General features: G+C 49.1%; 1 protein-coding gene across 1 annotated transcript in view; it reads right to left on the reverse strand.

Annotated features, from left to right (window-relative positions):
- Positions 1-438: 438 nt before the first annotated feature.
- Positions 439-20,665, reverse strand: part of LOC127046946 (zinc finger protein 34-like) — a 184,077-nt gene continuing 163,850 nt past the window's right edge. The window contains exons 2-5 of the mRNA XM_050944653.1: positions 9,036-9,118; positions 7,564-7,690; positions 2,091-2,207; positions 439-1,701 (exon numbers count right to left, since the gene is read on the reverse strand). Of these exons, the coding sequence (XP_050800610.1) occupies positions 791-1,701; positions 2,091-2,207; positions 7,564-7,690; positions 9,036-9,101 (1,221 nt within the window). The 5' untranslated portion in view covers positions 9,102-9,118 and the 3' untranslated portion in view covers positions 439-790. The remainder of the gene's footprint in view (positions 1,702-2,090; positions 2,208-7,563; positions 7,691-9,035; positions 9,119-20,665) is intronic.

Below are 20,665 nucleotides of genomic sequence, written 5' to 3' on the forward strand. Positions count from 1 at the left end.
GGGTCCCTCTCTTCCCCTCTGAGCTGCCACCGAAGAGGAAGAGAGGGACCGAAGGACCTGCTGCCCAATTACCACCGAAGAATGAAGCAGCACGTTTTAGCTGCCGCTGAAGTGCTGCCAATCATCTTTTTCTTCCCGGGTTCGCTACTTGGAGCCGCAAAAAAGCTGGAGCCGGCCCTGGGGACATGAGCTCTACATCCCAGCCTGCAGTAGCTCCAACCCCATCTCTACCTCCAGAGAAGGGAAATGAAAATTGCTGACCATGATGACAAACTTTACCCTGTCATCCGATGCCACTAGTGGGGTGCTCTGCTCTTGTTCTATGTTAACAGTCAGCTGTGTGTGTGTGTGTGTGTGTTCCCTCTGTGTGCTGTCCTGCCTCTGCAGATCACTGGCACATCAGACCCAGAGAGCACCCCCAATGACCACAGACTCTGGTAAGGTATGAAGGCACGTGGCCAGGTTTATTGTCAAACAAAGCACAGTACTAGTTCCCCACAGACTCTACAGGACATACTGCAAATATGTGCCCCCTGACAATGGACCAGCTCAGTCAGCAGTGGGACTCTCCACTGCCCTCTAGGCCAGAAAAAGACACCGCCCCAGGGGTGCATTCTTATACACATCACTCCTGACATATTGAGCTGCAGCCCCCGTACGTAGTGAGGTACAACCCTTCTACGCAGTAAGGTGCCGCCTCTCACCTTGTACATGTTGGTTCGAACAACCCTTTTGCCCCTGTCCTTGTTATCTGTGTGGAATGTGCAAGAATCGGAGTGTTCTGGTATCTCTAGCACGTGTAGGGCTTCTCTCCTGTGTGGGTTCTATAATGTGAGATAAGGTGTGAGTGCTGACTAAAGCTTTTCCCACACACAGAGCATATGTAGGGCATCTCTCCTGTGTGGATTCTCTCATGTGTGACAAGGTTTGAGCGATCCTTGAAGCTTTTCCCGCACTCGGAGCACATGTAGGGCTTCTCTCCTGTGTGGGTTCTCTGATGTGTGATAAGGTCAGAACGCTGACAAAAGCTTCTCCCGCACTCGGAGCATCCATAAGGTTTCTCACCCATGTGGATTCTCCGATGTCTACTCAGGGCAGAGCTCTGATTAAAGCTTTTCCCACACTCATAGCACGGGTAGGGAGTCTCTCCTGTGTGGATTCGCTGATGTGAGTTGAGGCTTGAACTATCAATGAAGCTTTTCCCACACACAGAGCATGTGTAGGGCGTCTCTCCTGTGTGGACTCTCTCATGTATGATAAGGTGTGAGCTCTTTTTAAAGCTTTTCCCGCACTCAGAGCACATGTAGGGCTTCTCTCCTGTGTGGATTCTCTCATGTGTGACAAGGTTTGAACGCTGACCGAAGCTTTTCCCGCACTCAGAGCACATGTAGGGCTTCTCCCCTGTGTGGGTTCTCCAATGTATGAGATAGTGCGAGCTCCAACTGAAGCTTTTCCCGCACTCGTGGCATGAGTAGCGTCTCCCTTCCAAGTTTATTCTGTCGCAGGTTATAAGGTCTGAGTGGCTACTGAAGTTTTCCTTTGGCATCTGATGAGTCTCACAGGCTTTTGCTTTTTCTCGGAGTGCACAACTCCCGGAAACATTCCCTTTGGATCTTCCTGATAACGTTCCATGTGGTTCTACTTGCACAGCATCTTCCTGCTGGAGTTTCTCCTCCTCATTCTCACTCACCATCCCAGCACCTGAATGGGAGAGACAGAGAATCCAGACAGACGTCACTCCCTATGCCAGAAAGAAAGGAAATCTCAGAGAGAGGAATGGAAAAAGGGATGAACAAACCAAAATCTGTGCTGGAGAGATGAAACCCCAAACCCTTCCCCAGCGGAGAGAGGAAGGGATCAGTTTTGGTCTGCATCTCACCAGAACACTCAGGGGAAAGCGAGATCAGGGAGAGACCTGCTGCCAGTTGTCATTCATGGCTTCCCTCCTACCCTGACTGACATCTACCATAATGATCCCATTCTGCAGGTAACAATCCTGAACTTGGAGAGCTCACAGGGTCTTTGTAGGGCATCCTAAATGTTTCCTGCATTCCTAAACAGTTGTTGAGTTGGTTTAACCAATTCCTCACCTGTGAAGGCAGCTCTCAGGAGCACTTCTTTCTCAGAGGCCTGGAGGTCCGGGACCCACGGCTCTTCCCCTCGTTCCAGCTGCGAGATCACATCAGGTTTGGAAACTGGAAACCCTACTCCAGGCAAAGAAAACAAGGGATGTCAGTGGAATTTGTGGGATACTTGTCACAAAGAATAGTCCATGATTTTAACCCCAGCTCATTTTTAAGCAGTAACATCCCTAGGCCAGCTTCCTTGGTTCAAAGTGGCAGGAGAGTTATTATTACTCTAAATTATATTCATTACCTTAATGCCTAAGGACCAACTAACAGTGAGTCCCCATTGTGCTAGGCAAAGTACAAACAGAGAATAGTAGATAGCCCATGCCCTGAAGAATTTACAAATCTAAATTGACAAGACAGACACTGAATGGGGGAAGGGGTAGAACCCATTGTTAGAATAGAGATATTCAGGCCTGCCTGTAAAGCCTATACTTTAAAAATGTAGATGTATTTTTATTACTTAGCTAGTTATAGGGGTATAAAAACATAGAATCAAAATCACAGTATGCCTGTGTATGGGCCTTCTCGCACTAGGATAGTCTGAGGCCTTGTTCTTTGGCTAAGCAGCAGGGGCAGTCATAAGCTGGGAAGCACAGTGTCACAGCCTTACATCCCAAACCAGTCACATTGAAATAAGGTGCTATTGGGCTGTTAGGAAGACGATCCTCTCTGGATAATGCCCATCACCACCAGATAAAGAAACAGATCTTAAGATGGTTAAAGAAAACTTAGTTTGATAGCAGCCTATCAATGGTTGTGGTTGTCAAACCCTCATTTTTGTATTGTTTTAAGTTTATGGCCACCACTTTTACTTTGTTAATCGGTCTCCTTCTCTAATTGTTTCTGTCTGCTGTATAATTAATGTTGCTAGGTAAGTAAATCAAGTAGTGGGATATAATTGGCTAGAGAATTGTTACAGTATGTTAGAATTGGTTAGTTAAATTTCAGTACCATGATTGGTTAAGGTATAGCTGAGAATATTACTATATAAATGGGATCAAACAGGAGGGGGAAAGGAAATTGGAATCATATTTCTTAAGGGGGGAACAGGAACAGGGAATGGGGAGACAGCCAAGGCTCTGTGGCATCAGAGCTGGGAAAGGGGACACGGGGTAAATGCTCTGTGGTGTCAGAGCTGAGAACAGAACACTGGGGAACAGACTCTATCAGCATATAGAGATAACTGGTGTAAGGGCTTCGGAATATGCCTGCTTAGAAACTAACCCCAATAAATGCATTCTCTGCGCTTCAGACATCTGGTCTTTTGCTGCTTCTTGTCTGTGTGACAAGAACCAGGGAAGTGGAAGGGTGAAGGGAAAGTCCTTTAACAAATCTGACATGACCTGATAACCAAGAGGTAAGCCTTTAAGGAAGGTTTTAATACATTTTGGAATTGATCAGGGATTCCCACGAGGACTGATGAGGGGATGATGGTAAATACACATTTAGGTCCTTGTCTTGTTTTATTTTTCCCCAGATGGCACACTGTCATGGATCCATAGGACCTGTGAAATGCCCTGGCTTTTAAATAGTCCTTGGGAAGTGTCCCTGGAGTGCACTAGACCCCAAGGGCTCCCACTCTTCCACAAGGACAGGCCATGTAGCTTCAGCACCTGAGATTGAGCCTCTGGCTTCAAAACTACTATTTCAACCTGTTCAGGTCCAGCTGAATGATACTCCTGTTCAGAGACTGTTCCTCAGTCAATGCACAGAGCAAATTTTTGCTGTGACACTGGGCAGACTTTTAAACATAGCAGGGTTTATTAGTCAACTGAAACGTAGCACTGGAAAGTCCTTAGATTAGCACAGGGAAGCAAAAAAGACAATACAGTCCATACTGGCCAATGCCCTTGAGCTATGCTGCTGTAGAAAATGCTTAGGTTTCCTTTCCCTCTACCTGTCCATTAGTCTTCACTCCAGTAGTGCTCCCTGTGTCTGCGAGCCCAGTTCTTCCTGCTCCTAAAAACATAATGAGTCCATGTATGCTTCACTCAGCCAAGCGGAGATCCTACCATAGACAGGTGAGAATTATTCCCGTCTCTGTCGGGTATTCCATTGATGTAGGTTGGTCCCAGACAGTCCTTAATGACCCATTCATATCACCCCATGACAGATACATGACAAAACACCTCGTGTCTCCTGCTCTTTATAATCATAGTAATACCAATCACAGAGGGAAACTGAGGTGTGTATTGGCATCATACAAGTATCACCAAAATTCCTGCCTCTATCACACACACTGCTCACAGCCCTTAGAGAGAAAGCAAAGCACAGGAGCTGGACGTTAGTCCAATGAACACAGTGCAGGACAGGCTGCAATCCTCAAATCCTAGTCAAAAAGAAGAGACAGGTGGGTCCCTACCCATAGAGAGGGGCTGGGTAGAGGCCTGATGCCTGAGAGGCCATTCCTTGAGCAGACCGTGGAGGCAGGTCAAAGGCTTAGCTACCCTAGAACTGTGACATCCCAAAAGCACATTTTGGGGACTTAGGAAATCTAGTGACTCAGGTGCAATGGGAGGGAGAATTAACTCCCCAGCCTTCTCCGCATGCTGGGGGAGTTTAAACACTAAAATTCAGGAGCAACAGCCTCTAATTCTTCCAGAAAAGGAGAAGGTAAGAAACAAGAACTGGGCCATGCAACCTCAGAAGGGACAGGCTCGAAGATCCAAGGAGCCTGGAGGGAAGATAGCTTGTGGCTGCTGCAGATGGGAAGAGGAGGCACAAGACTCTCTCCAAACTCTCACTCCTGTTGACCCTGATCTGATTTTATGATCTATGACCTAGTCTCATGTCTTCTGGGCAATTTTGAACTCACTAGAGGTAAAATGTCGTTATCAGAGTATTGCTTATTAGCCTGGAACATGCGTGGAGGGGCAAGGAGGTGAACATAAATAAATAGGTTATTAAGGGCAGGAGCTACACTACAGCCGGGATGAAAATTCTGAGATTGATCCACTGATGGTCGATGTAGCGGGTCTATTAAAGACCCAACAAATCAACCGCAGATAGCTCTCCAGTCGACCCCTGTACTCTACCCTGACGAGAAGAGTAAGTTAAGCAGACCCTGTGGTAACTCGATCTAAGGTACATCGACTCTAGCTGTGTTATTCACGTAGCTGGAGTTGCGCAGTGTACACTGAGTTACCGCGGTAGTGTAGATATAGCCTAAGCTTGCTACAGTTCAGGGCCTTATATTAGGCAGAGGCTTGTGGGAGCAGTTATGCTGAGGTGTGGGATTTACATGAACAGGCCTAAGGAGACAATCCCAGTTCAGATATTTTGCACCCTCATTTTCAGAGACTAATGAGGAACCACAAACAGTTACAATGCGCCACAGGATTCTGAAAGAAGGAAGTCTGGGGTGGGCTCTAGCAATTAGGTTGCTATGAAATATTTCAGCAGTTGGACGCACTTACTTATTAATAAATAAGTAATATAAATCATAAGTATTAATGCTTGATGGTTAATTATGGACTTCCCAAAGGCCACATATGTTTTGGGGCACCTATTGACATTATTGTAATCAGAGTAAACGAGCAGATATGGTATATCGCCATCCTATTATCATAAGGAAGTGGAGAAAATACCTCTTCTAGTGACCATTTTTCCATTTTGTCAGGTCCCTGAGACAGTGCAAACTGAAGCAAGGCCTCCCTTCTGACGGGTTCCCTTGCCCCTCGATCTTTGTTTCCAATGGTGTCCATAACTTGTAAGTACTCACAGTGCAAGACCCTCTTTATATACTTATCTTACTCTAATTGTTATGTGTATTGATTTTTGCTGAGGATTTCAATTATAACTGTCTGTATTAAGATCAAGTTTCTGTGTGTTTCATCTCCTCATAGACTTTAAGGTCAGAAGGGACCATTATGATCACCTAGTTTGACCTCCTGCACAACGCAGGCCACACAATCTCACCCATCCACTCCTGCAGCAAACCCTTAGCCTATGTCTGAGTTATTGAAGTCCTCAAATTGTAGTTTGAAGACCTCAAGCTGCAGAGAATCTTCCAGCAAGTGACCCATCCCCCATGCTGCAGACGAAGGTGAAAAACCTCCAGGGCCTCTGCCAATCTGCCCCGGAGGAAAATTCCTTCCCGACTCCAAATATGGCAATCAGTTAAACCCTGAACATGTGGGCAAGATTCACCAGCCAGCACCCAGGAAAGAATTCTCTGTAGTAACTCAGATCCCACCCCATCTAATATCCCATCACAGACCACTGGGCACGCTTGCCTGCTGATAATCAAATATCAATTGCCAAATAAATTGCCAAAATTAAGCTATCCCATCATACCATCCCCTCCATAAACTTATCAAGCTTAGTCTTAAAGCCAGATATGTCTTTTGCCCCCACTACTCCACTTGGAAGGCTGTTCCAGAACTTCACTCCTCCATTAACTTCAAGCTGTACCCCAATAGGTAGCAGTAAAAATTGCACGGGCTACACTACCACCCTGTGATATTATGAACAAAATCCCCATTTGTGCCTGGGTAGGGGCCCTGCTGTGGGAGGGAGGAATGCAGCAAGGACTCAGGATCAGTGGCCAGGGTCAGTGTGCCTAGAGATGGGGAGGTTATATGGGGAGGGGAGTAATGAGTGAGAGAGGGGGTCAAGAGTTAAAATAATGTTTGGGGGGGAAATGTATAATGAAGTGAAATTGAACAGAAATAAAACTGGAGTGGAGGCTCTAAAGCAACAAGGCTTAGGTAGGGATTCAGGCTTAAAGGTCTGGTATCCCCCATAGCTCTGATCCCCAAACTTCTCCTCTCTCTCACTGACCCACCCAGACCACTTCCTGGGTGCTCTTCCTCCACACTCCTCTCCACTTCTTCCCATTACTCTCAGCTGGCACCACCTCCCGGCACCTTGAGAGCTTCTTGTGTTCCCTCCTTGTCTCTCACAACCTCATCCCTCCCTGCTGCTTCTTAGCTCTAACCCTGCATGCACCCTCCCCATGTCCTGGCACCCCAGAATTATCTACTCCCCACTTCTCCTCCCCTCCCACAGCTCTGTTCTCCCTTCACCGGTGGGGTCCTGAATGGCAACATTATACACTCTCCTATCAAAAGAGGAGCTCATCTGACTGTCACACAAGGCATGCATGAGTCATAAACCTATTTACTTAATTTAGAATTCTACAGGCAGCATATTTTGCTCTTACAATGAGAAAAAGGCAGGAAAGCTACAGTTATTAATGTAGTTATTAATGTAGCCAATAAGGATACATTCAATGCAATTTTAAAATGACTGGTGGCACCAAAAAGGCACATGTCCAAAAATGATACTAGTGGGTGGGAGATAAGGCAAAAAAAGGTGGGCAAGGAAACTTGTCAAAACTTGTATGACAAACAAAGGTATAAAGTTATTACTACTCAGGTTCTTCAGAGACCCCACAGCTTCTAATAGCCCAGGGGACAGGACTCCTTACCCAGCAAGACCACCGTCTCATAGTTCTCCTGCATGACATCCCTGTAGAGGGCTCTCTGAGTGGGGTCCAACAGAACACCCTCTTCTCTGGTGAAATGCACAGCCACCTCCTCGAAGGTCACCAGTCTCTGAAAGAGGAAGAGTCCAACACTCAGTACCTGCTGCCCAACTCACAACCCCACAATTCACGGAACAGCAGCACCAGGTAAATGGAAGCTCCGTGAGGCACATGTTAACAGAGTTCCATCCCACCTTGCTTAGAGCAACCAGGAGGCAAAGGGTAGAGAGAGAGAGAAACTTTGTGTCTCCCAGCTGAAAGACGGAGGCAGAGTCGTCACATTTATCACATACCTACTAGCCAGAGCTTGATATAGGAGATGGGGCTGGCTCTGGACCCTTTTTGCTATCACTGAGACTTGCCCACATGCTCAGGGTTTAACTGATTGCCATATTTGGGATCGGGAAGGAATTTTCCTCCGGGGCAGATTGGCAAAGGACCTGGAGGTTATTTGCCTTCCTCTGCAGCGTGGTATACAGGTCACTTGCTGGAGGATTCTCTGCAGCTTTAGGTCTTCAAACCGCAATTTGGGGACTTCAGTAACTCAGACATAGGTTAGGGGATTGTTATAGAAGTGGATGGGTGAGATTCTGTGGCCTGCATTGTGCAGGAGGTCAGACTAGATGATCATAATGGTCCCTTCTGACCTTAAAGTCTATGAATCTATTTTTCTGTTGTTAATTAACTTATTTTATGCTTTATCTTAATCAGTGTATTTTGAGTGAAGTGTCTGGGTAAAAGCTCAGCCTGGTTAGCACATCTTTATATGTGCATATCTTCCCCATATCAAGGGAAAGGCAAACTATATTAATGGGCTTACATTATACAGATCCCTGTGCACCTACAAGATGGTATCATTTTGGATTTCTAGTACAGCAGATGTGCAAGGCTGGGGAGCTGGAAAATTGGCTGATGTCTTCTATCAGTCCTTGAGTGGAGGGGGCCATTTAGGAATCAGGGCAAAAATCTGCCTGGGGATTGGTCCTGCTTTGAGCAGGGGGTTGGACTAGATACCTCCCGAGGTCCCTTCCAACCCTGATATTCTATGATTCTAGGTAAAGCACTCAGGTAGCTTAGCTGGGTGTATGGCACCACCTGCTGTTGTGTGGGTGATAACAGGGCCTGGAGAGGCTGGCTGAATCGCCGGCAAAGCAGTGTGAGAAGGGCCAGCCTAGCTTGAAGGTTAGAGGGAACAGTGGCTCCCAGAAGCCCTCCACACTGCACCCCAGGGTGACAACCCATCACACCCTAGATTACACAAGTCTCAGCAGATTTGTCACATCCTGTCCCCTCCCTTTCCCCACCATAGATAGTTCCTGCCTCCCACCATCTCAAGCAGTTCCCACCCTCCGATGCATTTACTACTCCTCTCCCTCCAAGCAGAACCCACCACCAGCTCCCTGATAATCCCTTACCTGAGCCAGCTCTACTGACGCCATTTCCTTCTCCCTGGGAGGAGGAGATGATCTGGAGCGAAACATCCACGTTATTCTGTAGCCTGCCGAGGTGAAAAGGGCAAAGTGTGAGAATTCAGACGGGGTTTTTGTCCATTCCACAAACCGATTCCCCCCAGGATTTTCCCCTGCTAATGGACATTCTAGGTTCTGCCACACTGTGAAGCACAGAGTGACCTTAATCCAATACAGGCCTAGCCCCCTCCCACCAGGGTGTAACCCTCTGAGACACGGTGAAACCCTCCCAGTAACAGTCTCTCTGTTACACTTATCAAGTTTGCGGAGGATACCAAGCTGGGAGAAGTTGCAAGTGCTTTGGAGGATAGAATTAAAATTCAAAATGCTCTGGACAAACTGGAGAAATGGTCTGAAGTATAGGATAAAATTCAATAAGGACGAATCCAAAGTACTTCACTTGTGAAGGAACAATCAGTTCCACATGTATGAGAAATGACTGCCTAGGAAGGAGAACTGCAGAAAGGGATCTGGAGGTCACAGTGGATTACAAGCTAAATATGAGTCAACAGAGTTACACTGTTGCAAAAAAAAAGCAAGTATCATTCTGGGATGTATTAGCAGGAGTATTGTAAGCAAGACACAAGGAGTAATTCCTCCTTTCTACTCCACGCTGATTAGGCTTCAACTGGAGCAGTGTGTCCAGTTCTGGCCACCACATTTCAGGAAAGATGTGGACAAATTGGAGAAAGTCCTGAGAAGAACAACAAAAATGATGAAAGGTCTAGAAAACATGACCTCTGAGGGAAGAATGAAAAAAATGGGTTTGTTTAGTCTGGAGAAGAGAAGACTGAGACGTTGCATGATCACTTTCAAGCAGATAAACTGATGTTACAAGGAGGAGGGAGAAAAATTGTTCTTCTTAACCTCTGAGGACAGGACAAGAAGCAATGGGCTTAAAATGAAGAAAGATCGGACATTAGGAAAAAATTCTTAACTATCAGGGTGATTAAGCACTTGAATAAATTGCCCGGGGAGGTTCGAATCTCCATCATTGGGGATTTAAGAGCAGGCTGGATAAACCCCTCTCAAACTTCTGTACTGGTGACCCCTTTCAAATAGCAAGCCTCTGAGTGCAACCTCCCCCCCCCCGTCCCCTTAAATATATAAAAGAGTGTTTTTAATCTGCAACACCATTATAAATGCTGGATGCAAAGCACGGTTTGGAGACTGACAGCTCGCGACACCCTATGTAATAAGCTCGCTACTCCCTGCCTGATCCCAACTCCCAGCTTGAGAACCCCTGGTCTAGATAACACTTCGTCCTGCCTCAAGTACAGGGGACTGGACTAGATGACCTCTCGAGGTCCGTTCCAGTTCTATGAGGTCCATCTACCTCAGTGGCCAATGCCAGGTGCTTCAGAGGGAATGAACAGAACAGGTTATCATTAAGTGGTCCATCCCTTGTCACCCATTCCCATGGCAAACAGTCCCGTTTCCTCGTGACAACATGCACAGCTCAGTGCAGAAACAATACAGACTGGAAGCTCAAGGTACACATGCACCACTCTCCTTTCACCGCACACGTGGGGGACTCAGACCCAGATCATCTCATATCGCAATCACACCTCTACCAAGCTGCTCTAACTAATGTCTCTACCTTTCAGTGCAGCTACACCTAACACAGTGAGTGCAGCTGGAGTGCTGGCAGAGAACACCCAGTGGCTGTTGCCAGCTTGAGCGGCCAGAGTTAAGGTTGAATTGGCATGGACATTAGCTCTCTATTTCCTAGGTTTTGGAGGTTTGATTTTTGCTGAACTTGACACTCTGTGAGGGCCCAACATACTGCTGGGCAACCTTACCTCTGCATGAATGAAGGTGTCAGGGACTAGATGAATGTTCAGTAAATACCCAGAAAGTGATGGCTTCCCATCCCTACCTGCCATTCACAGAGGCAGCAAAGCCCTGGGCAAGACAACTTTCAGAAGCAAAGAGAAGGGGATAAAGCTTAGAGTTTCTCTGCCAGTCAGGCAAGAAGGGGTTGCAGCGAGGGAAGACGGGCAACGGATAGTTGGAGGGGTGAAGAGGTTTAGGGGTATGCTAGGGGAGAGAAGTAGCCGGGACTGGGCAGAATTAAAGGTTCCTACAGGATACAGGCATTTGCCATAGGGCTACAAATAAGGCATTTTACTGTATAAAGTGCCAGATTAGATTATACCCATCTTTCCCTCAGGGTATCACCTTCACTGGGTTGTTCCTTTTATTGGTAATTCCCAGAAGTCAATAGATAAATAACGTTCTATCAGTTATGACATGGCCATTTCAGATTTCTGGGGACTGTCTATAATTTTGCACTAGGGGCCAGGTCCTTGGGGAAACGGAGCCTTAGTTTCATTTTAACTTGTGCATGCTCAGCAGCTTCCAGAATTTGGTTCAAAGTATTTCCATGTTTCCCTGGCCTGTTCTTAAAAGTGCTGCTATAGAAAGTGGGGAGGGGCAGGAACTCACTTCAGGATCAGTAGCTGAGTCCCATAGATATTTATAGCTCATTGGAAGGAGGACGGGGATTGGTGGGTGTCTGGGGATATAATAATTAACACATAAATATCATCATTCTTAATGAATTTTCATTTTCTAATTCCCATAATCCACTAATTACCCCGGCTGCCCAGGGGAGTCTGGGGAGGGAGCACTAGTAACCTCCTGTGGCCAGTGCGGAACCTAAGGAACAAGGATCTTTCAGTGTCTGGGCCAAAGTCACCCACTTCACTGGATAAATCCCTGGTTGCTAGAATCTCTTTCCCTGGAAGTTTTTAAGAACAGGTAGGAGAGAGATAATCTACATATACTGGGTCCAGCCTCTGCAGGGAGAGCTGGACTTGATGACAGCTTGAGGTCCTGAGCAGACCTGCATTTCCAGGATGCTATGCAATATATACATATGAAAGCAAAACATAGAGAAAAATCCTCACCACAACATAACATCAGGCAATTCAGGAAAAAAACCAACCCCTCCCCCAAAAAACCCTACACTCCACAGCAGGTCCAGTTGTTGATCAGAGACAAAATCTGAGTGCATTTCCCATCAGTATTTGATAAATGAACAGCGAGACAAGAGGCAACATTTGCAATAAATATACAGTCACGCTGAAGAATTGGAGAAAAGGGGTAAATCTGAGATGTGGTTCGTGTTTTATCATTACAGAGACAGGGCCTGGCACTCAGGGCCCATTCAAGTAGCAACAGACAAAGAGAGAACGGGGCAGGGCGGGAGGAGGGAAAGATATTTTACATCCCTCTTTGAGACTTGTGGGGAAAACGGGTCACAAACTCCACATCTGATAACGGGGGAGACAAACCCCCAGAGCAGGGTGGGGGGTTTCCGTGGCTATGAAATGAGGGGAGGGGGAGGGGCAGTTTGAAGGGATTTTATGTGACTATTCAATACACACAGACAGTGACAATTCCCCCCCCCCCACACACACGGGCCGCAGGGAGCCCGGGGCGGCAGTTTGAAGGGGGCCGGGGGGAGGGGGAAGGTCCCTGGAGCAGGGAAGGGGGCAGCAGTGGGGGATGGGCAGGTGCGAGACAAAGACTCTCACACACACTCTTCACCCCAGGGGTTTCCCGGCCCCCCCCAGACGGTTCAGCCCCCTCACCACTAAACCACTCCATCCCTACGGAGGCTGCGCCGGGACCCCCGGCCTCAGCTTCCGCCCTGGCCCTGCTGGGCGACCCCTCCCCGCTCGGTTCTTACCGGTTCTGCCGCTCGCCGAGTCATCCCCCCCGCAGCGGCCGGAAGTGACGCAACCCACAGGGGGGCGGGTAGAGGAGACGCGTGACGGTTGCGGCTCTTAGGGCCGTTGGAGTGCGGGGCGCGTTGGGCTTTGATGCGGTGCTGCCCCCCCCGCTGCGGGCGGGGTTACCCACAGCCCCTCCCCTAATCCCCTCAAACCCCCCCCGCTCCGGCCCCCTCCTGCCTCTCCCGGCCTCTCCCCCCCGGCTGGAGCGTGTCCGCCCCACGCGTGTCCCCGCCCCACGCGGGGCCTTCCTCCCCCCCTCCCGCGCGGCCTGGGCTGGGGGCGGGGCCTGTCATTAGCCCCGCCTTGCCGGGGGGAGGGGCAGCCCCCGGGCAGGTGCTTGCAGGGAACGAGCTCAGAACCCGCAACCGATGGTGGGGGGAGACAGGACCAGGAAGGGGGCAAATGCAGGGAGAGGGGCTGGGGGAGATGGGAGTGATGGGACCAGGGATGGGGAAGGGGGAGACGGGAAGAGGGGAGATGGGGGGCTGGATTCCCAGACCCGGGACCTGCCCAGACCCACTGGCTGCAGCCTCTCTGGGCAGATAGTCCCATCCCGGGGAACAAGGAGCAGAAGGAGGCAAAGCCGGGTTCGTCGGACACAGGCCAGCCGCAGGGGTTTCCGGCTGGCTTGGGCCCTGAGGTGACCCCATGAACATTCCTCTGTGCCTTCCTAGGCGGAATGGCCCACATTTTGGGGACCACTGCCCTAAACTGAACCCTACTTACTAATCAGGGGCTAGTGATGCCAAATCCCCACCCTTTCTGTCTGCGGCCCCATCCACTTCCATCCCTTCCAACCACTATGGGATAATGTGGAAGCTCTTGAAGCCCCAAAGCACTTCTGCCACCAAGATGAGGCATGGAGCCCCTCTCCCCCAATGCCTTATGGCATTAGCTGTATTGGTGGGGAGGGAGCTCAGTGGTAGGGCACATGCTTTGCACATATGCTTTAGTGTGATAATTCTGCTAATGAACTGTTCTAAGATTGTCACTGTTTTCCGGCAGGGATCCCTGACATTTATGTATTGATGGGATCTTATCTAGCTGGGGAAATCTAAGATGTTTATACCACAGTCAGCTACATGGTCAGTGCATGTTCATTGCCGATACACGGGATATCAAGAACCCTGTGACTCTCTTGGGAAAGGAGTTTTATGAATATTTTTAACTGGTTCCCTTCACCAAAATATTGCGATAGAATCTCCAGTAAGTTCATATTAAAAATGGTTATTAATGTGAGGCCTCTAAAGTGAGCGTCAGACTCATGCTACTGCAATATCTGAACCGTGGTAAGCAGGGGAGTGATGTGGAGGGTCCCTGGGGACACAGAGGAGCTGAAGTCCCTCAGGATTGGGGGAACTAGGCAATGCGGAGTGACAGGGTTCACACGCTGCACAGATGGGGCTGAGGGAATCAGCATCTACTGGGGCTGAGGGATGGGATGGGGCTGCATGGGCAGTAGAATGGGAGGCAGGTTGGGACCGAGGAACCCGGGGAACATTTCAATCCTTAACAACCACGGCCGGCTCCAGGCACCAGTGCAGCAAGCAGGTGCTTGGGGCAGCCAATGGGAAGGGGCGGCACCTCTGGCTCTTCTGTGGCAATTCAGCGGATAGACTCTCAGTCCCTCTCGGAGGGAAGGACCTGCCAAATTGCCGCCAAAGAATTAAGTGGCAGTGGTAAAAGTGCCAATCGTGGCTTTTATTTTATTTTTTCAGCTGCTTGGGGCGGCAAAAACAGTGGAGCCGAACCTGTTAACAACACAAAACAGAGAAACGCTCCTGAGTCTCTCCCAGGGAATTAACATTTCTGTGCAGAAAGCTAAAGGTTTTAACAGAAAGGAGTGAAACCAAATGCCCACACGATGGTGCCAGAAGCCTAGAGACAAAAAGCCCCAGGATTTCTTTGTGTGCTTGGGCTCTGGAAAGGGATTTGGTTCCACTTGTTGTATTGCTGTGGCCAATTACATCCCAGGAATGAGCCATGTCAATGACCGTGACCCTGGGTGTGAAGAGGCTTTAATCTGATTCCAACGGAATAACGATTTCACACCTGAGTTATTAGCAGCAGCTTCCCAAGGGCAGTTCCAACTGGTTCCTCCCAGAGATGAGTGGTTGGAGAACAGGGAATCTCTCTGGCTCCCATAGAGTGACCAGATAGCAAGTGTGAAAAATCGGGATGGGGGTGGGGGGTTATAGGAGCCCATATAAAAAAAAAGCACCAAATATTGGGACTGTCTCCACAAAATCAGGACTTCTGGTCACCCTAGGCTCCCACTATCAGTTCTCCAGTCTTTCTCCCTCCCTTCTCCACACTGCCACATGCCCCCACTAGTAATGAACTAATGGATATAAACTGGCCATCAACAAGTTTAACCTTGAAATTAGGTGAAGGTTTCTAACCACCAGCAGAGTGAAGTTCTGGAACAGCCTCCCAAGGGGATCAGTGGGGGCAAAAGCCCGAACTGGCTTCAAGACTGAGCTTGATAAGTTTAAGGATGGGGTGGTATGATGGGACTGCCTACATTGAAAAGCGATTTGGCCCGCCCTTTGCCTATTGATGACCCCACATTGACTCTGAGAGTTGATTTATCTCCACTCTCTTGGGTTTGAAGAGTTGGTTAGTTTTACCCTTGGTATCTCACCAGGCTGAACATGCCATGTTATCCATGGTGACACTAGGATTGAAAGATTCTATCGTATTACAAAAAAAATGTAAATAAAGATGTGGTCTGAATGTGAGCATTCTGTAATGAAAGGCTGGTTCCCCCAGTTGAGTCCCAAATGCTCTGCTAGAAATGCCCCTGGGACTCGGCACTCCCCAGCAGGAGTGAAAGGAGAAACCCCCAGCTCTGCCTTTAGCTCAGGCTGATTTATTGGGGAATGGGGGAGAAATTCTTTGCTTCTGCGCAGGGAGCCAGGGCCGTTCTCTGGGAGTCAAGGTGCCCAGCCTGACCCAGCTGCTTCATTGCCCCCCAGGGGCCCTGCAGGGTCAGTGCATCCCTGAGGCCAGGCAGCTGCTCGAGAAGCTCTCCTGGTGTAGCTGGCAGTTCCTAAGAATCATAATCTAAGAGTCTGTGTTCAGCCATCAGGAAAGACATCAGCTTTGCTCCCTACTTCTAAACAGAGCTCTCAGGCAGTGACTCTCAACCAGGGGTCCCCAGTTGAGGGAGCAGTGAGCAGGTTTTGGGGCGGGGGCGCTACCAAAATAACCCAGAAAGCAGGGCCGGCATTAGACTCCCTGGGGCTCGGGGCGGAAAGCTGAAATCTGAGCCCGACTGCCCAGGGCTGAATTCAAAGCAACATAACTTTGTGGGGACCCCTGTGCTGTTCTGGGGGCTCCAGTGCCCCACCCCAGGACAGACAGGGCAGTAACCTCACATCACCGCTTTGTGACTCCCAGGGACCCTGTAGGGACAGCAGGTCTATGCTGGGCCCTAGGGCCCCCCAAAGCACCTGGAGGGGAAGGGAGCAGTAAACCCCCAGGTCAGGGGGTTCCTGCTGCCTGGAGGTGACTATATTCTCACAGCCCCTCCCCCTCATACTGACACCTCCATAGACCCACCCCCTCACAGCCCCTCCACTCACACTGACACCCCCATGAACCCTCCCCCTCACAACCTCTCCCTTCACACATAGAGGAACTTGTTTGCTGGAGCCTGACATTACAAACCCAGGGGCGAGATTTTATGGATATGGAATTCTCCCAACCACATATTAACGCCCCCGTCCTCCCCAGTGCAAGGACTCCCCGAGCTAGTCAAGTTCATAAGTGGCTCACTCTTTCCATCACACCAGATGGCTCCCTTTGAGCAACGACCTTTTGAGGCCAACAAGAAACCTTCTAGGTTGGGCTCATTCATGGGCAGATGACCGGAGAAACGCAGTGTCTGCCTTTTCTAAAGATGTAGCTTCAGAGTCCTGAGTGCTGACCCTTACACCAGGTAGCCAGCTTGTGCTGTTTTCTCTGGACATCTGTGACCCTCACAGGGTTGGCTTGTGTAAGGGGACTGTTGGCCCCTTACTAAAACTTAGTGGGGGGATTTTGGTTGGCTGGTTCCCAGTACCAAAACGAAGGGGAAAGGTCTATGGGAAATCAGGACCCAACGGCAACGGGGAGAGGCTGTTAAGGTTCCTTATCCACTGCAAACTTTAGGGTACAGATGTGGGGGACCTGCATGAGAAGCTCTAAGCTTAATTAACAGTTTAGATCTGGTCTGGCTGCCACCACCCCCAAGCACTCCCTTCCCTGGGTAGTCTCGGGAGACTTCACCAATTTCCTGGTGAACACAGATCCGAACCCCTTGGATCTTAAAACAAGGAGAAATTAGCCATTCCCCTTCCTTTCTCCCACCAACTCCCGGTGGATCCAGATCCAACCCCCTTGGATCTAAAAACAAGGAAAAATCAATAAGGTTTTTTTTAAAAAAAGACTTTTAATTAAAGAAAAGAAAGGTAAAAGAAAACCCTCTTGGAGAGATTAGCATACCAGCTACTCTCACAGACAACAGATTCAAAACACAGAGGATGTTCCCCTGGACAAAAACTTAATTACACCAATGAAAATACTCAAATACCCAATTTGATTCTTCCTCTAATTGCACAAGACAGGTTACAAAGAAATAAACATAAACCTATTTATTCCTTTCTAAAACTTACTACTCTGATAAGAGGCTGGTTCCTTGATCTTTTTCACTCCGGCTGAAACTGAAAAACTGACTAAACAAAGGAAATTTCCCTTCTTCCTTTTGAAACATCTTGTTCTCCCATTGGTTCCTCTGGTCAGGTGTCAGGTAGGCTAGGTGAACTTCTTAACCCTTTACAGGTAAAAAAGGCATTAACCGTTAACTATCTGTTTATGACAGAGGCCAAAGCTCCAGCTCACCCTGACAGACAGTCTAATGAGGGGGTGGCCAGGCCAGGGGGTCCCATTCTCCATGTGAGCTGGGACTACCTGGGCCAGAGTGGAGCCAAGCTAAGGAGAGAGCAGGAGTCAAAGAAGAGCCTGGGAGCAGAGCGGTGCAGGTGTAGTGCGAGAAACTGCTACCCGTAGGAATTTGCTACCTATAGTATTTACTCATATGTAAGAGATCGTAAAAAACTGTGATCTGTTATAATTTGCTACCCGTAGCAGCTACTGATACATATAGTTGTTCATATTTGCTAACTTATCCTAATTTGGTACTTCTCGTCTCACCTGTCTTCTGGTACAGAGGTAGTGAATTGGTACCAGTAGCAGTTACTGATACCTATGGTTGTTCTTATTTGATGACTTGTCCTAATTTGCTAAAACATGATAGTAGTGGGGGATCGAAGCATAAAGTCTTCAGCTTCCAAATATATCAATTGCCTCTTAATATAGGATTGTAAAAAATAGAGTGAGGTCATTTAAACATCATCTATTTTGCAGCTTCATTTATTGTGCTCACAAGGTAGCATCCTAACATTAATACTTCTGCCCAAGTGACATGTGGATTGCATTCATTTTAGTGGGACACATGGAAGATAATTTAAATTTTTAATTTCCATAGGGTTCGCATTCAATATACTTCTATGCTGGTGTAATTTATCACCATTACAGTTCTATTTTATTTATGACAATAGCACAAGTCAGTCACAGAAGTGACACAGTAACCGGGTAGTGAGTCTATGCTGCCATAACTTGAGTTAACATACGCTCATAGTGTCAATATGGCCTTAGATATAGGAAATATTTGGGAGCAGTAACAGGAAAAGTATGAGGGTAGACCAAATTTCATTCAGGTATTTAGCTCCAGCTTTTGTGGAAGTGGCCTTATGGCACCATAGAACATATCACAGAATATCAGGGTTGGAAGGGACTTCAGAAGCTCATCTAGTCCAATCCCCTCCTCAAAACTCTACAGGCTCAGGATCAAAGAGGCACATAAGAACAAAATATCATGTATTAATTAAAGTTTCTTGACCTCAGGGTGTATAACTCATGTTTTTAGAATTTGTGTGGTTGTCAAGCCCCCTTGGGGTTGTAGATGTGTGCTCATTATGTTTTGAAGGCCAAAACTATAAATGGGTTTAACAAAGAATTAGATCAGTTCCTCAGGCTAGGTGCATCAGCTATTAGCCAAGAGAATCAGGAATGCATCCCTGTGCTCTGGGTGTCCCTAAACCTCTGACTGCCAGGATGGGTCACTCAGTGATTGCCTGTTGTGTTCATTACCTCAGAAGCACCTGGAACCATGGGCGGCAAGTTATATACCCACGTGGTGCCCGGGCACCAGCAATATTCAGAGCCCAGGGGCCCAGCTCCACCAATGCTTGGGGCCGGGTCTCCCCTCCGGCCCCACCTGCTGCCCCCCTGCGCCTCCCCTGAGTGTCCCCCGGTCCCCTCTTGCTGGCCCCTTGCATGTCCCGGACCCCGGAGGGAGCAGAGCGTCCCTGCCTCTTCTGTGCAGCTCCTCGCTGCCTCCCTGCAGAACTGCTGCCGCAGGGTCCTAGTGCCATCCTATATCAACTGCCAGGGCAGACTGTTTGAGCCTGCACTTCCCCCTCAGACCCATCCCTTTTCCGGTGGGACCCTCCACCAGCACAGCCCCCCTCACCCCAGTCACTGCTCCTGCCCCATGCTGGGCAAGGTGGCAACCCCATCCCCTACCCCCAGTGAGGCTACAGTCAGGGGCAACAGCAGGGGAGGAGGCGCACGCAGCACCCCCTGGCACCCACCTTGAGGAGGCAAGGGAGATTCCTGGACCTGAGTGGGGCCCAAGGAGCGCGTTCAGTGACAGTGGTGGGGGTGAGTGTGCTGCTGGGGAGGGGGCAGGAAAAGGGGGCTCCTCCCCCAGAGCTTGCTGCTGTTGGCAGGGAAAGGGCTGAGAGGAGTCCTCTTCTCTGGGCACTGTCCCGGAGCAGCCTGTCTGCACTCCAAACTCATCCCCAGCTCTGCCCCTCCCCAGAGCCCATACCCCCAGTCAGAGCTTTCACCCCCCACCACATCTTCAGCCCTCTGCCCGAGCCCAGAGCACCTCCAGCACCCCAAACGCCTTATCCCCAGTCCCAGCCACAGCCCTCATCCCCCTGCACTCCAAACCTCTGCCTTAGCCCTAAGCCCCTCCAGCACCCCAATCCCCCCCAGCCTCAGCTAAAGCCCTCACCCCCCACTCTCCTACCCTCTGCTCTAGCCCTGAGCCCCTCCAACACCCCAAACCCCTCATCCCCAGCCCTACCCCACAGCCCTCACCCACCCCTCTGCCACAGCCCTGAGCCCCCTTCCACACCCCAAACCTCTCATCCTCAGCCCAAACCCAGCCTCACCCCTGCACCCCGTTCCTCCCCCAAACTCCCTCCCAGAGCCTGCACCCCCTCCCTCCACACCCCCTCCCATTGCCAAACTTCCTCCCAGCACCTGCACCCTGCACCCCTCACCTCCTCCCCCACCCAAACTTCCTCCCAGAGCTGCACTCTGCACCCTTCCTGCACCCCAGATCTCCTCCCCCACCCAAACTCCCTCCCAGAGCCTTGGGCAGATGTGGGAGCGGAGTTTGGGCAGGGCGGAGTTTGGTCACCACCAAAATTTCTACAAAGCTGCTGCCCATGCCTGCCACTGGCTGCTGTCTAGACCGACTATTTGTCTGACCCACTACAGCAGTTCTAATGTTCAGCAAAATTTACAATAGATTTTTGCCTTTGACAAGGATGTTACATGAGAGAGTATACGGCCGTTACTGAATATTTGCGAATCAAGTTCTACACACAAGGAATGGCATGTGGAAAAAAACTAAAGGCTGGATTGAGAGGCAAAATAGCAGTTGCAAAAGGCAAACACCACTGGTGGATTGAATTAAAAAAATGTTTGAGACCA

Source organism: Gopherus flavomarginatus, chromosome 1 (genome assembly GCF_025201925.1).
Source record: "Gopherus flavomarginatus isolate rGopFla2 chromosome 1, rGopFla2.mat.asm, whole genome shotgun sequence".
NCBI lineage: Eukaryota > Metazoa > Chordata > Testudines > Testudinidae > Gopherus > Gopherus flavomarginatus.